The 15,376-nt window shown below is 32.4% G+C and overlaps 2 protein-coding genes across 2 annotated transcripts; one reads left to right on the forward strand and one right to left on the reverse strand.

Moving 5' to 3' along the window:
• Nucleotides 1-504, forward strand: LOC107892488 (uncharacterized). The gene has a single exon (XM_016817564.1). It carries the CDS (start codon nucleotides 1-3, stop codon nucleotides 502-504), a length of 504 nt encoding a protein of 167 aa, XP_016673053.1.
• A 4,858-nt stretch (nucleotides 505-5,362) lies between these two features.
• LOC107890930 (macrophage migration inhibitory factor homolog) lies at nucleotides 5,363-6,969 on the reverse strand. Its single transcript, XM_016815538.2, has 2 exons — nucleotides 6,669-6,969; nucleotides 5,363-5,796 (listed from the first exon to the last, which is right to left on the reverse strand). Exons 1-2 carry the CDS (start codon nucleotides 6,777-6,779, stop codon nucleotides 5,575-5,577), a joined length of 333 nt encoding a protein of 110 aa, XP_016671027.1. The 5' UTR covers nucleotides 6,780-6,969; the 3' UTR covers nucleotides 5,363-5,574.
• Nucleotides 6,970-15,376: the final 8,407 nt, after the last annotated feature.

Below are 15,376 nucleotides of genomic sequence, written 5' to 3' on the forward strand. Positions count from 1 at the left end.
ATGAATGTAGAAATATATTCACGACGACTGGAAACGTTTCAAGTTACTGAGACCATCAGTCATCGACCTGGTATACCAACTAGGTCCTACGGAGTTGATCTCTGGAACAGACGGTGCGTGTGCAGGAGGTTCGAAATAGTTCATTATTCCTGTGCGCATGTCGTGGCAGTGTGTGCTAAAGTCAACCTTGATGTTGAACAATATGTCGATGATGTGTACACGCTGGAGCACACATTGTGTGTCTGGGAGAATGAGTTCCCAGTCTTGCCTGACCTATCTACGTGGGAGGTGCCGCCGACGAATTTTGAGCTTCTCTCAGACAGAGGGCTACGCAGGAATCCTAGGGGTCGTCCGCAGTCAAGCAGAATCCGTAATGAGAAGGACATTAGGGAGAAATCTGACGGAAAGCGTTGTGGAATATGCAGGTTAAGTGGTCATAGTCGAAATAAATGCCCTAACCGAAACTTTCATGTTGGACATTCGTCCGGATCGGGTCGGAATTGACCTAATGCTGTAAAATTTTTATGTATAGTGTTATAAAAAGTATAATTCATTTGAAATAATTTTTATTATTCAGCTTATGCTTATGCTTAAATTGTATCTAAATTGTATCCAAACTAAGTTATAAAATACCATGTGCGCATTTGGAATTATTAAAATTATATCGAAAATGGAGGCATTTATAATTGGATTCAGCTTTAATATAATTAAAAAATAGAATAATTAAATTTATACAAAAAAGTTCAGAAGTAAGGAAATATTAAATTAGAAATATTAAATTTATACAAAAAGTGCATTAAACCCCTAAAATTGATGGTTCGATGGTGTTATCCTAGGGGTAGGCCTATTAGGAGGTCGACGATCACGTTCTGGGGCGACGACCAACATCATCATTCGGCGCAGGTAGGGGTGTGGCAAACATAGAGGAAAAATCCTGTGGCTCGTTCTGCACCAACGAACTTGAACCAGAATGAGTCCCATGATGCTGCGGATATGGGTCGGACGGGCCGCGCATGTCGTACTGCGGCGGGTAGGATCTAAAGAGTTCAAACTCATAGGCGTATTCGCCCCCTGCGAAGCTCGAAAAATAGTCACCGCCCGCCAAATTCGGACGATAGCCATGTGAATCCACATGTGACTGTGATTGTTCCGGATCTGGCTGGGGCTACTGCTCGGGCTCTGGTGGTTGCGGAGAATAATATGCCACAGGATCTGAATCCGTCAGGCCCGCCGCGTCCGATCCCCCAGGGTGTTGCACGTGCGGGGGGACTACAGTCGACTGGGCTCCAAGTATATATAGATTCCCGCAACTATAGTATCATTGTATATACTCTAATGATGGTTGCGAGTTGGTAGCCATAACCATATGAGGTCTTCGACGCAATCAGTCGTTCCACAGCACCACAAATTTTCGGTGCTTAATTCCCCAATCCAACATCGATTTTCCTTTCTTATTCATGCCGTAAACTTCCCCCACCTCGCACGACGGATCCGGGATAGGTTGGATGCAGCCAAACTGTCGTAGCACCCGATCTCCGTGATACCACTCGACCATGTTAAAATTGATAATTGGTGTGTTAGTGCACCATATGTGGGAATCAACGTATGCGGACGAGGGTACCACATCTGTAATTTTCGGCCTACGGTATGACATCCATATAAACTGCATGATTAATAACATTGTAACGAGTTAGAGCCATAACGTGTGAGTAAGATATAGAGAGTAAGATGTCATAAATATTAGAATAGCAGCTCACCCCTTCCCGGGCACACTGTTCGATCATGAGGCTGTATATCAGGACAGTGTACGACCTCCCGATACCTGGACGAGCACTCGACCTACAAAAAACAAATATAGGGTTTAGGGTTGGTAACATTAGTCAATATTTTATCACCTGTTCAACAGTGGATAGACATACGGTTGGTGACTAACGGATGCCAAAAATGGCATCCGATAGAGCGTCCAGGACTGCAGCAATGGGAGGCATCCGCCCATGCCTACAACATCCGGGTTTGCCACCTGACAAAGCTCCCGGTACAACACTGCTAGAATGGCGGAGCTCCAGCTATACGAGCTAACAGTGGACAAATTAGCTAACATGGGCAAGTACATCAAATTCACATTGTCGTTGTTTGCATCAGGCATGAGTACTCCCCCTACGATATGCATGATGTACGCTCGAGCAACGCACATCAACTCACCTTCAGTGGCAGTCGCTGATAATTGTCCAAATTTGGCTTTCAGCCATGTAAATTGTAAGCCCGTAAAATTTGTCTCACCGTCCCCTAGTGAGTCCCCCAAGAGCTCATAACAAAGTGCAGCCGGATCGGTAAATGAAGATACTCCCGTCAATTGGGAGCCCAAGCTGCATTGCAACATCCTCCAATGTAACCGTGCACTCCCCGCACGAAAAATGAAAAGTGTGGGTCTCTGGGAGCCACCGTTCCACTAGCACAGATAACAAATCATAGCGCAAATCGGAGGACCGGATCAGTGCTGCTGGCCCAAATCCGGCTTGCTCCAAGTACGGCATCAATCGTGCATCCGGAGCTTTCTTTAAAACACTAGTACGGCCCCTTAATAATCGGTACAAGTCTTGATAGTGTTAAATTACAGAAAAAATATTACGATAACATGAATTATTTGTATATACTACGTATATCCTTTTTAAATAAATAGAACTCGTAATTAACAAATAATAAATCATACCGTGTTATTAGCCGCATCAGATATGTGTCTATCGGTTCGAATCAATGAAGCCATTGCGATGCCTGCAAGTTGAAAAAAAAGTTTGTAATACACTCTTACTTCGGCCATTTGTTCGTATTTTTCTCTCCGTATTTTATTATTTTAGAAAATATTATAATTTTTAATTTTATAATTTTACATTATTTCAGTGCATAATGTTTGAAATTTATTAATTTAGTGTGTTTTTAAAATTAAATTGGTGTAAGAAAAAAATCATTATCACTGCCCTTTTCTCGTATTATTTTCTCGATTTTTATTACTTTCAATAAAAATATTTTATTTTCGTATTTTATTAGTTTATATTATTCCAGTGCATTTTGTTTGAAATATTTGTATTAATTGTTTCTGAATTTTTAAAAAAGTTTGTAATACACTCTTACTTCGGCCATTTGTTCGTATTTTTTCTCTGCATTTTATTATTTTAGAAAATATTATAAGTTTTAATTTTATAATTTTACATTATTTCAGTGCATAATGTTTGAAATTTGTTAATTTAGTGTGTTTTTTAAATTAATTTGGTGTAAGAAAAAAACCCTTATCATTACCCTTTGCTCATATTATTTTCCCGATTTTTATTACTTTCAATAAAAATATTTTATTTTCGTATTTTATTATTTTATATTATTTCAGTGCATTTTGTTTGAAATATTTGTATTAATTATTTCTGAATTTTTAAAAAAGTTAGTAATACACTCTTACTTCGGTCATTTGTTTGTATTTTTTTATCCACATTTTATTATTTTAAAAAATATCTTAATTTTTAATTTTATCATTTTACATTATTTCAGTGCATTATGTTTGAAATTTATTAAATATACAATTTTTTTCGCATTTTATTACTTTCGGTGAATGTACAATTTTCGTTTCTTCTTTTCGTATTTTATGCTTTCTTAAATATATATTTTTTATCATTTTATTTTTAGTGCTATTTTTCCTAAAAAAACTAATTTCAACATCCTAAGTAAATTTCATAAAAAAATTTCCTAATCAACATACAATGTACATACCATGAATTTTTTCATGCTAAATATATCTCATAAAATATATATGCTAAATAAAATAAAAAAACACGTATAATATACATAACATAAATTTTCAACACACAAATATTACAAAAAATTTAATTTATTAATAAAAATTTCTTTTTTTTTCTTTTTTTCCTTCCTTTCCTTTCTTCTTCTTTCTTTTTTTTTTTATTTTCTCCTTTCCTTCTTTTTCTTTCTTTTTTTTTCTTCTCCTTTCCTTTTCTTTCCTTCTTTTACTTTCTTTCCTCTCCTTTCCTTTTCTTTCTTTCCTCTCCTCTCCTTTTCTTTCTTTCTTTCTTTCTTCTTCTTTCCCTCTCCTTCTCTCCCCCCCCACCGATGGGCCCTAATATAAGGGCAGTGCCGCCAACCTCATTGGCACCATCGGTGCCGCCAATCAGTATGGCACATTTGGTGCCGCCAATCAGAAACCCTCCACCAGGGTCCTATCAAATCGGCGCAGCTTTTTTTTTCTTTCTATTTTTTATTTTTTTGGTATATTTTGGTAAATAAAAAATATAATATTTTAGAATTTTTTAAATTTTTTTATAATAATTTAGTAAAAAAACCCGCCGATATGCCAAGTCGTCTGATTTTTAAATAAATTGATTTCAGTTCTTTACCAAGGGTTTTCTTAAACAAATGATTTTGTGGTTTTCACTCCTTAAATAAATGTTTCAGTTTCTTATTTAATTTAATTCATATTGTTAATATAACTCAATCTATATTATTAATGTAAAATAGATTAACTATAAATAGAAGTACCCCTAACCTCATTTGTCTCTTTCACTATTGAGTTATTCCGACACTTAGAGCATTTCTTGAGTACTTTACTTCTCTTATTTGTTTCATCTTAGTAGCTTTTTAGTTTTAGTGCCTTGGATGATTTTCTAGATTATCAGCTTGAGTGTTTAGGTTGATTTAGTGAATTTGAAGTGAATTCTTGTAAGGTGGCACAATTTAAATCCATGATAGTTGAGATCAAAGTCTATGGTTCGATTAAATACTAAGTTGAGATGTTGTCTTATGCAAAAGATCAATATGTCCTATTAGAGACTCAAGGGAGGGCTACAGTATTAGGATTTGTACCATTAGTATAGTAATTTCGTCACAAATTACCATAATGTTTCAAACTGTTTAATTTAATAAAATTTTCACGTGTTTATTTAATTTTTTTTGTGTGGATGTCCTCAATGATTTTGCAAGTAAAGCAAATTGTTAAGATAATATTAGCTCATCAATTAACTAAAGTTTAATTAATATAACAAATAATGTTTTGTAATGCAAAAGACAACATATATTAGAAGGTAATCTAAATATATAAAAGTTGAGGACTAAAATTGTTATTATACCAACTAAAAAAGTGCCACCGTAAACCACTCAATGGTTAAGTGACAAAAAAAAAAACAATCTTGAAAACATTATTGACCAAATGGAAACATTTTTTAGTTATGACTAATAATGTAATTTATCTCTCTTATTTTAATGAGCAAGAATGAGAGTTAAAATTATTTAAAGATGAAACTAAAATCGATGTAAATTAAAAACTTAAATATAAAAAATTAGAATTCAATAAAAGATATATTATAACTTGATTTTGAAGATTCTAACTCTAATTATTATAGAAGAGAAATGGAATTGATGATACAGAAAAAATTCACACATTAATGTCACATGATTGGTTTATATTTGACAAATTGAGCACTGAATGTAATAACAAAGTAAAAAGAAAAATGATTCCGCGCTAGGGATAGGCGTAAGTGTAGTACTTAATTTAAGTAATTAATGTAAAGGGTATATATATTATAGTTTAGAGCGGTTTGCATTTATATCATAGACTTTGAGAACAAAACGAGTTGTGGGAATAGACAAGGTGTTCTCTAAAATGGTGCCCAATGTGGCAATCAACCTTCTCTTCACCTCTCTATTAATGCCGCCCATTGAGACTATCTCAGCGTACGCCGCTGGCTCCTTGTTCCCGTTAAACCTTATTGCCAATGATCCCTTCAGTATCACCATCACGAACTGCGCCCATTGCATGCATATATTATTATTTATTCAAAACAAAAACGATCAAAGAGAGACAGAGAACAAACTATTATTAGCTAATGATGATGATGATGTGCTTGAAAAGCACGCAATTAATTAACTTATCTAAAACCACTTCTGTCTGAATGATGTTAAAGGTGATGAGATGGTTTGGTGGGCTAGACTGTAGCAGAAATGCTTTAATCATGTTATGACTCCGTAGGGACCAGCTTCTCCCATTTGCCCTCTTCTCTTCTTCTCCGAGTGAGTGCATCCTTACGTACTCATACAGACAATTGCCATGATAGAGGACCACAAAGGAAATTGAGGTTCCTCTAATCTAATTTATATTAGATATATTTCTTTGATAGCATACCAAATCTAGGGACTAGGGCCATGTTTTCACCCTTTTTTTAATTCATAGTTTCTCATCTTGTTGCTAAAGCCAATACAATATTTGATATTGCTGGAAAATTACATGCTACACCCTGTTGCACAATCATCCAATATTACAAACCACTATCTATAAACACACATGTAATATATCTTCTATCAAATTAAACCCCTTTTTTTTTTCTATTTTCATTGACTTTAGATATTTGATACTCAGCAGCTGGCTCTTCCCCTGAACTGAATCTATCAATATTTTTATCACCAAAGTTTTTCCTTTTATATAAAGAAAAAAAAGAAGTCAAATGATTAAGTTAAACAAGGAATGAATGGAATATTATGCCGTTCATGGTAATCTTGGTCATGTTACCATCTAGATGAAAACATGGAAGCTTTCCATCCATGACCAAAACGATAGAAAGCAAGAAACAGAGTAAAAGTAGATAAAATCATAACATAAAAGAGAAAGAAGAGATTACGTGTTCAGGTCTTCCGATAATGGAGGCGACGGCCCTGGTGGCTTGAGAGAAGAGGGGATCGGTGTCAACCTCGTCTAAGTTGAGGTTAGTTGAGATGTAAAGGCAAGGCATATCCGCTCTCTATATCTCTACCTTTGCTGCTTTTTAATTCTGATGGAGCATACGCAAATGAATGCAAAGCAAGGTAGCTTCTCCTTGCCTTTATATAGGAAATTTTAGGATGAATGTTGCGGAGGGACATATTGGAAAGGGTAAACTACGGTGGAGGCGGAGGTCGCAATCTTGGACAACCCAAATAAAAATTGGGAAACGCGGTATAACCGCTCTTTTTACTCTTAATTTTCTTTCACACAACTATGGACCGACTTCCACTTTTGACTAATTTCTAATGTATCTACAATATTACTACAACTAAACGATGCATTCAATTTTTTTTACAGAAAAAGTAGTTAAATAATTACATAATCTGATCCATTCCCTTAGCGAGGATACTCGTACAAGCATAAATCATATGTTATATGTTAAATTAGTTTAATTAGTCTATCAACTTTCTAATTTTCTTCTCTGAAAATGTAACGAATATACTAATACTCAATCCGTATTAATAATTAATAGATTCTCCTAATCAATTTCATTTTATCTTTTTATACAATAATACATATGACAACATTTGAACTTATTATTATAACTAGAGTAAGTGCTCAACTTCCCCATAAATCATGTAACATTAATGTGGGTTTCTTTTTCTCTTTTTCTGCATATCATTTCGCTCTCTCCTATGATAATTATTCTAATCTTATTATTATATTTAGTGAATCTTTTTTGCAAATACGGACACCAAATCTACAAATTTAAAACTTCAAAAATAGTATCAAATTAGTTAAATACTTAATATATACTAAATTATGATAAATTCAAGATGCGGGTGAAAAATAAAATTATATAACAAATATATTTATAAGAAATTAATACAATTTACAAATAGGAATCTCGTTGAACGATATTATGTGTTTGTATTTTGTTGTTTTTCTATATAAAAGATATAAAATGAAAGCATGCCCTTAAAATAATACAATTTACCTACATTCCAAAAAATCGTGCACCACAAATAGGAACTAATAAAGAGGCCTGCGATCCCATAGAAAGACATCACGATTCCTTGTGAAAAAAAAACTATTTACTGAGACGAAAATAAAGATATCAAATTTCTACCAAGATAACTAGAAATTCTAACTAATAAAAACCCTAATGAACCAAAAAAAGAAGAAGGATAAAGGCCCAGCAGAAATTGCTTGTTTTTTGAGATCCCACTATAAATTTTATCTATATAGATTTTGATCTCCAACTCATACATACTAGGTCCAATTTACATTTTATTCGAATTGAGGGAATAACCAAAAAAAATCGACTTTATTTTTTTTGTTTTCGAAGTAACTCTCATCAACTAGTACTATTTTGATATGAACTTTTAGAAGAAATTCATCAAATTGCTTCGATCTAAAATCATTCCCTTTATATGATCGCCTATACGGATCTACTAGATATATAGACTTTAATTTCATACACCCGTTCAGTATCGATCCACTTGCTATAATTCATTTAACCCTATATCATGTTTACGTATGCATAAGAGAGGCTTTTTAATTTATGTTCGGTTCGGGGAAAGTCAGATATTATACAATATTCTACTAAATAGGTATCCATGACATCTTAGTCTTGAAAAAAAATTGTTTCATAATTGAGTTGAAACTTGATTAATGGTTAACACCAATTCAATCAAATGCTTAATAACACTAATAAAAATACACTGCAATATGTAAGAAATTAAAATAAAAAAGTTAGTTTAAATTTTGCGTAAAAAAATAATAACTACACTCCAATTATTTATCATAATGTTGTTATTTTTCTATAGCACATCAAAAGGTTATCATGTTGGTGAAAAAAAAATTAATATTAAAAGTCTAATTATAAAAAAATTATTCAATAATTATTAATAATGAAGTGGTAAAAAATTTGTTTATAAATCTATTGAAATTTAAAAATTATATAAAAATTATGAAAAGATAAAAGTATTATTAAATAATTATTTAATAAAAATATAAATTTAATTAATATCCGTATGACATCAATACAATAAAAAAAATGTAAATAATATATATAGGGAACATTATGGGCGAATAGAATGTATGTTGTACCACCGTTTTATCAACTCGTATCGGATTTGGAGTAGGTGTAGCGATGCACTGAAGGTCCAATCCCTGTGTAAAGTGATTGATATGTGGCAGAACGGGGTCAAGTTTCCATTAATAATTACCACTATAAATAAAGAGAAGAAATTGGAAAACTAAAAGGACCTCACAAATGAAATCACCTTCACTTCCATTCACATGTTTTTCATGGATTTCTTTATACCAAATTTTATTATATAGGCGTTTAATTTTATATCCGTTTTACGATACAGGATTCATCATTATCACTCTTAATAATATTGTCTCTAAAGTTTAAATTTATATATATTATAGATTTTAATATTATATCTATTATTATCTCATTAATTTTGTTTTAGAATAATTTTTTAGGGATATCTCAACATCTACGAGTATTGAGTTTCAATGTATTTGGCACATTATATTTGCATAATCTATTATTTTATTATTCAATTATTCGTTACTGATGAATTGTTATTACTCTAGACTCAACATCTATAGGTGTCAAGCTGTTGCTATCATATTTTTAAGATTCCTTTCAGAAATCTTGTTTTTTACAATTAAAAATAAAGAGTTGGCGAATAGAACAATGACTCAACTCTTGTGTGTCTAGTTTTGTTTTTTATTGAAGAATTTGACATTTACAGATGGCGACTTCAAGCAAAATGTCATCGAGTTATCAATTGGCTCCTTGACCAAGGCAAGACTCGAAGTGTAAAAGCTACTAAAAGAAACCTTAAAAGTTTGGTATCTACACCATACCAAAGCTTAGAGATATAGTTAAAGGAAATGGGTACAAAGTATTCTTGACAAACTAGTATGATGACTATTGTTGGCTCGAATAAGCAACATCTAGATGCAAATAATGGATGACCTAAAGAGGTTCCAGGCTATGAACATGGGGTTGGCAGACTCATTGACAACAAGTGCACTCTCACGAGCTCAGCCATGCTACTACAACTATGATAGTTATCGTTAACAAGTGGGTCAGGTCGAGCGGGAAGTGGGATAGGCTCATCATCATATGTTGCACGTGATTGCACTCAAGCTTGTTTGTTCCAAATTCAAAAACTGCACGATACAAGTGCCTTCGAGATAATTCAAAATACGTCATCAAAATAAAAGAACAATAATCCCCTAACCATGAACCATAGAAAGTAACGTAGATCTATGTCAATCTAATACTCATGGATCATCTATCTGATTATAACAAATTCATGACGCTTGTACCATTATATTAGTTTGTCTTGAAGTTCATGAACCCAATTTGTTTCCATTTGACCCTTATGTCTCCATCCTAAACTTCCCTCATATCTTTCGTCTTGTTACTACCAGCCTCCCCGACCTAATTTTCCCCCACAATATTTGACTAAAAGAATACCTAAAAACAATATCAAGCAAACAAACTTACCAAAAGTTACCCCTTACGCCGATTTGACTCACGTTGGTGAAGTACAAACTCAAAACAAAGAAAGAAAAGTTTAAAACTTAGAAAGCTTAGTTTAAAAACTTTGGAAACTTAGAAATTTTTTGAACTTTGGTAAAAAAACAACCATTAATGAACCCGAGCACTTTATAAACCTTTCGGTCCAAGGAAGCTTCTAGAATACATTTCAACAAGCACTAATGAGAACTAGACACTTGATGAGTTTAAATGTTGAAACGTCAGATAATAATTAGCAATGTTTCCCTATAATGCACTATAACACATAACCATAAATGCAAGTACACACATTCGTGCACCTCCAAGCAATACAAACCACAAAAGTACATCCAAATGCAAGCTCATAACATTTCAAAATTTAAACTTCTAATTCAGCACAGTAATTCTCACCCAATGTTTTAGACAACTTAACACCTAACAATGTCTCAAGAGAGGCCACTGTATAACCTCCCTCTCGACTGAGGAGCAATTGTTATACCCTCACTCCTTGGAGACAACTCCTAGGGTGCACCCCTCAAATTTACACCTCACGAAGGCCCCACCTACTTCTCGAGCAGACCCTTCGAAAATACTCCTTGGCTTAACATTTGCGTGGGTCTATATGGGCTCCACTCACTAACTACCATCTCTAAGCTCAACTACTACATCCCATCTGAAATGGTTGATAGCACATCTAATCGCCACCTTACCTAAGCCTATGGTGGTGGACCACTTGGTATCTAACCCACCAATGGGGACTCTACATGTGGCATATTGGAATCATAGCTAAGAGTATAAAAACTCTTAGATGCACTGGAAAAATGGATCTCTCTCTCTCTCTCTCTCTCTCTCTCTCCTCCTTAACCCTTTTGACTAGACTTTAATCCTACCTTCATCTGAAGACTGAAATGCCATTCACAGTAGCTCTTCGCCTTGTACCTAACGAGGTGAACCACCTAGCTTAGTCGCCATCTCCTCCTTGTTGGATACAGACATCAACACTTACCAACACAACCAAGACATTATTGACAATCATTTGAATTCTTTATATACAGTTAATTGCTTTTCATTTACAAACATAATATATTTTTTAACACCTACTTACTGGTACTTGAAGGTGTAAAATAATTTATTTTTTAATAATTTTTTTTTGAAAGTGGAAAGAAAATCATAATAAAAAAATCTCATTTTTCTAAGTTCAAATGGGCACTAAATATAACATTGTATAATAATTAATCTCATTTCTTCTAAATATAACATTTTTCATCAGTGCAAAATATATGTTATTTATATAATATTATTTATAAATATAGCACTTCCCCCTAATCTCTACCATGCAAAGAAAAAACAACATAATAAAAAAATTCAAAATTTTGAGCAAATGAAACCCTAAACTAGATATAAATAATATAATATTTCCTCAAAAAATATAAATAATATTATACTTTATACTTTTCATAATATATGAAAATCATTTAATTATATGAGTTAGGACAAAATTGATAAAATTTATAAAAATGAGTTTAAAATTATTGAACTATTTAGAATTGGGATTAAACTGATAAAATGTGTGAACATTAAGGACTAAATATGTTATTATACTAGTTAGAAGAAAGGTAACACCATCATTTCCATTAACCATTTAACGGAGAGTGGTCATATAAAAATGATCTAAAATATTAATAACGAAACCAAAATTTTTTATAATTTTTTATAATTTTTTATAATTTTTTATAATTTTTTATAATTTTTTCACGCTTCTGTCTTACCCAAAATCCACGTCTTCTGTTTCTTCCTTCTACCTTTCTTCTCCACTCTCCTCACCTTTCTGTCTTACCTTTCTGTCTCCACCGATTCACGCTTCTACCTTTCTGTCTTACCTCTCTTTGGCGTCACAACTGGACTTCAAACACCGATCAGAAAGCAGCCTCCATCTCACGTTTTTCGTTCTTCTCCATCGGTGAGACTGTGTTCTGTCCATTGGAACCGGTAAGGAAGATACAACCTTATTATTATTTTATTTTTACAAATTTGCTCTCTCTGTCTCTCTAATAATTTACTTCCTAACCTTCATATTATCATGAATGCATACGTTAGACTGCTAATGTTCACATGCAAGTTATTATCATGTATGAATCGGTTGTCCAAAAAATGAACTTGCGTCTAAGTGGTATGATTATGCTAAATTGCTAATTTCCATTTGCTTAATCTCATATAGTAGGGGTTTCTGTTTGAAATTAAATTGAGAAACTGGATTTGGGTATTTCGATTTTTATCGCATCATGTTAAATTTGAAGTTCTTTTTCTATTTTGTTGTTGATTCCTGTAATTTGCTAAATTGTTGATTTGATTGTTTGGCTGTATTGTGGTTTAGCAGAAGATTCGTATGTGTAATACTTTTCCACCTAAAGTAAAAATCAAGAAACTGGCACTTTTTATTCTTCAATTGCAAACTGAAAAGAAAAATACTTTAATTTTGACATTGCATTTTGATGAGTCCATAAAAGGTTTAGATGTAGAAACTAATCGTCGGATGCAATGTGGACTGAAGCTACATTCTTCGGTGTAAAAGGGATCCTTTGGATATTACCATTGCTTAAAGAGTAGAGTGTAGTAGTTAAGTTTTGGCTTTTTAAGCCCTTAAAAGTTCAGACGAAAGAAGACGAATTTATGTTGTTCAAGGTTATTACCATTGGATATTACCATTGCTTAAAAGCTTCAGTAGGTTTGCAAAGGGTGCTGAGGTTGTTTGCAGCATTGTATGTCCTAATTTATGTTGTTCTAAGATGACTTATGTTGTTTCTAAAGTTGTCTGCTGTTGGCCAAACCTGCTTAAGCCCATTTATATTGTGTAAATTGCTCTCTGTTTGTTCTATGAAATAGTGTCTTGCTACTTGCAGAGATTGATTATCTATTTAATTTTACATTCTTTTATTGTTTTTTTCTACTTCTTTTTGTTAGAATTTTTTTGGGGGGTATTTTTCGTGTTTGTTTTATGGTCTAGGGACCATATGACTGCCCCTCTTAAAAGTTTCATCTTTAAAGTTTAAATTTGTATTTTTTCTGTTGGAGTTCTATTTGCTGTTTGGGTTTCATATCCTACCATACTTGTGGGTTGATCACTACAACAAAGGGATTATAATGTATAATCGATTCTTTTTTCTTTCCTGTTGTCATAAGTAGTCTAGATGAGGTGGAGTCTCAGGAATAATGCTATAAATATTGTTGTTCATTCTATGAATGATTTTTCAATGACCTTAACTGATTGCAATTAATTGTGTTCTTATAGTTGCAACTCTTAATTTGCTTGTGATGATTATTGATCAGCTCTTGGTAGCCCTCAAAGTGCGTTACCCTCAACGGATAACAATTCTCAGGGAAAATCATGAGAGCCGTCAGGTATGCTATGTTATTTGTACGTCATTTATGTTTTCCATTTTTCATTGCCAGTTATATCGTCTTTATTGTTTCATGTCTTGTTAATGATTTCATGTTTTAAACGCAGATTACTCAAGTGTATGGCTTTTATGATGAATGCTTAAGGAAGTGAGTATCTTAGAATCTTGCTATATAAATTTATTTGTGTGCAGAAATACTTTCTTTCTTAAGGTTGAGATTGATGCTACCTTTCTTTATTTTGATTGTAAATATTGCCTCGTATCTGTCCTTTTTCGTTCATTTCATTTATTTATGTGGTTTGCAAAGGTATTCAGGCTTAAGTATTAATTTTGTATTGTGATTTGGTCATAGTTTGTTGTCAATGTCCAGCTTTGATGCAACATGCTAATGTGGAAAATAAATAAAACAAAGAGGACATATGATAGGGCACTATGTGAAGATTGTTTTAAAAAGTATGATCTAGATGTAAGATATGTTTTTTTAATAGCTGCCATATCTTCCTTTACTAACTCAACTTTGTTGTTTAAATCAGTTTATTCCCCAATTGTTCTATTAAGAAAAATAATGTGCTATGTTAGTGCTGAAGCAATGAGATGTCGTCCATATACTTTGGGTGGAATTGCAATAAAAATTTTATTGCTGCTGTAGTAGTTTGTATTGATGATCTTTTTCCAGTTTCATGTTGTCCCTGAATTGTTCTCAAGTCATAGTACCGTTGTCAATATATGCATTATTCTGACCACTGTTGTTCCAGTAAATTGATGTTCTATGTGGAATTTTGTAGGTATTGGACTGTTAGCTACCGATTTGCTCCAGACATAAATTGTTGGCAAGCTGAAGCTGTAGTTGCAATTCAAGAGGTTTGGTAACTTATCAAACCTTCTAAACTAAAGAAAAATTGTAAGACATATATATGTTCTGTTTTTTTTGGGGTTTACTCCATAGTAATGTTTGGAGAGTTATATTTTGCAAGTGGTGATGTAGTAAGTTGATTTTTATTGATATATTTAATTTGAATTTGGGGTCGAATTTCTTAAGTTGATGTAGTTCAAAAATTTTAATCGAATTTTTTAAAATTGGAACATTAGATATAATCAAGTAAAGAACTTGATTAAAAAACAAATATTCAATATATTAAAATTAGATCAGTAGATATAATACAATGAATAAATTGTAAGGTGATTAAAATTGAATGAATAAATTAGAAAAATTTTATTAAAAATAAAACTAATTAAATGTGTATATTCATATACACCGCATTAATTACAAATATTTTTAAATAATTAAAATAAAAAATATTATTTTAATAATATTACATATATATCGACTTTTGAACCAGTGGAACTACTTCAGTACAAAATAAAAAAGGTAATTAATAAGCAGGCTCATTCATAATTTTTTTCCCCACAGAATGAATGATTTATTTGCAAACAAAAGCAGTCCTCAAAAATCTTCTCCCAAATTTTTTGTGCCATTGATATAAATATAAACCGGTTAATGTGGTATATTAATATATAAAAGGAAATGAGTATATAAATTCATATAAGAATATTGATTACTAAGAATTTTATTAAATTATATATTTTAATTATAATATATTTAATAATAATTATGTTAAAATATGATTAAATTATTTATTATTGATATTAATAATCTTATTAAAATTTAATAACAATAAC

The sequence above is a fragment of the Gossypium hirsutum genome, chromosome D09, assembly GCF_007990345.1.
Source record: "Gossypium hirsutum isolate 1008001.06 chromosome D09, Gossypium_hirsutum_v2.1, whole genome shotgun sequence".
Lineage (NCBI taxonomy): Eukaryota > Viridiplantae > Streptophyta > Magnoliopsida > Malvales > Malvaceae > Gossypium > Gossypium hirsutum.

Coding starts and splice junctions, on each gene's coding strand:
- LOC107890930 (XM_016815538.2), bottom strand. CDS start 6,779: ATGCCTTGCCTTTACATCTCAACTAACCTCAACTTAGACGAGGTTGAC. Junction 5,797..6,668: donor TTATCGGAAGACCTGAACAC/GTAATCTCTTCT, acceptor CAATGGGCGCAG/TTCGTGATGGTGATACTGAA.
- LOC107892488 (XM_016817564.1), top strand. CDS start 1: ATGAATGTAGAAATATATTCACGACGACTGGAAACGTTTCAAGTTACT.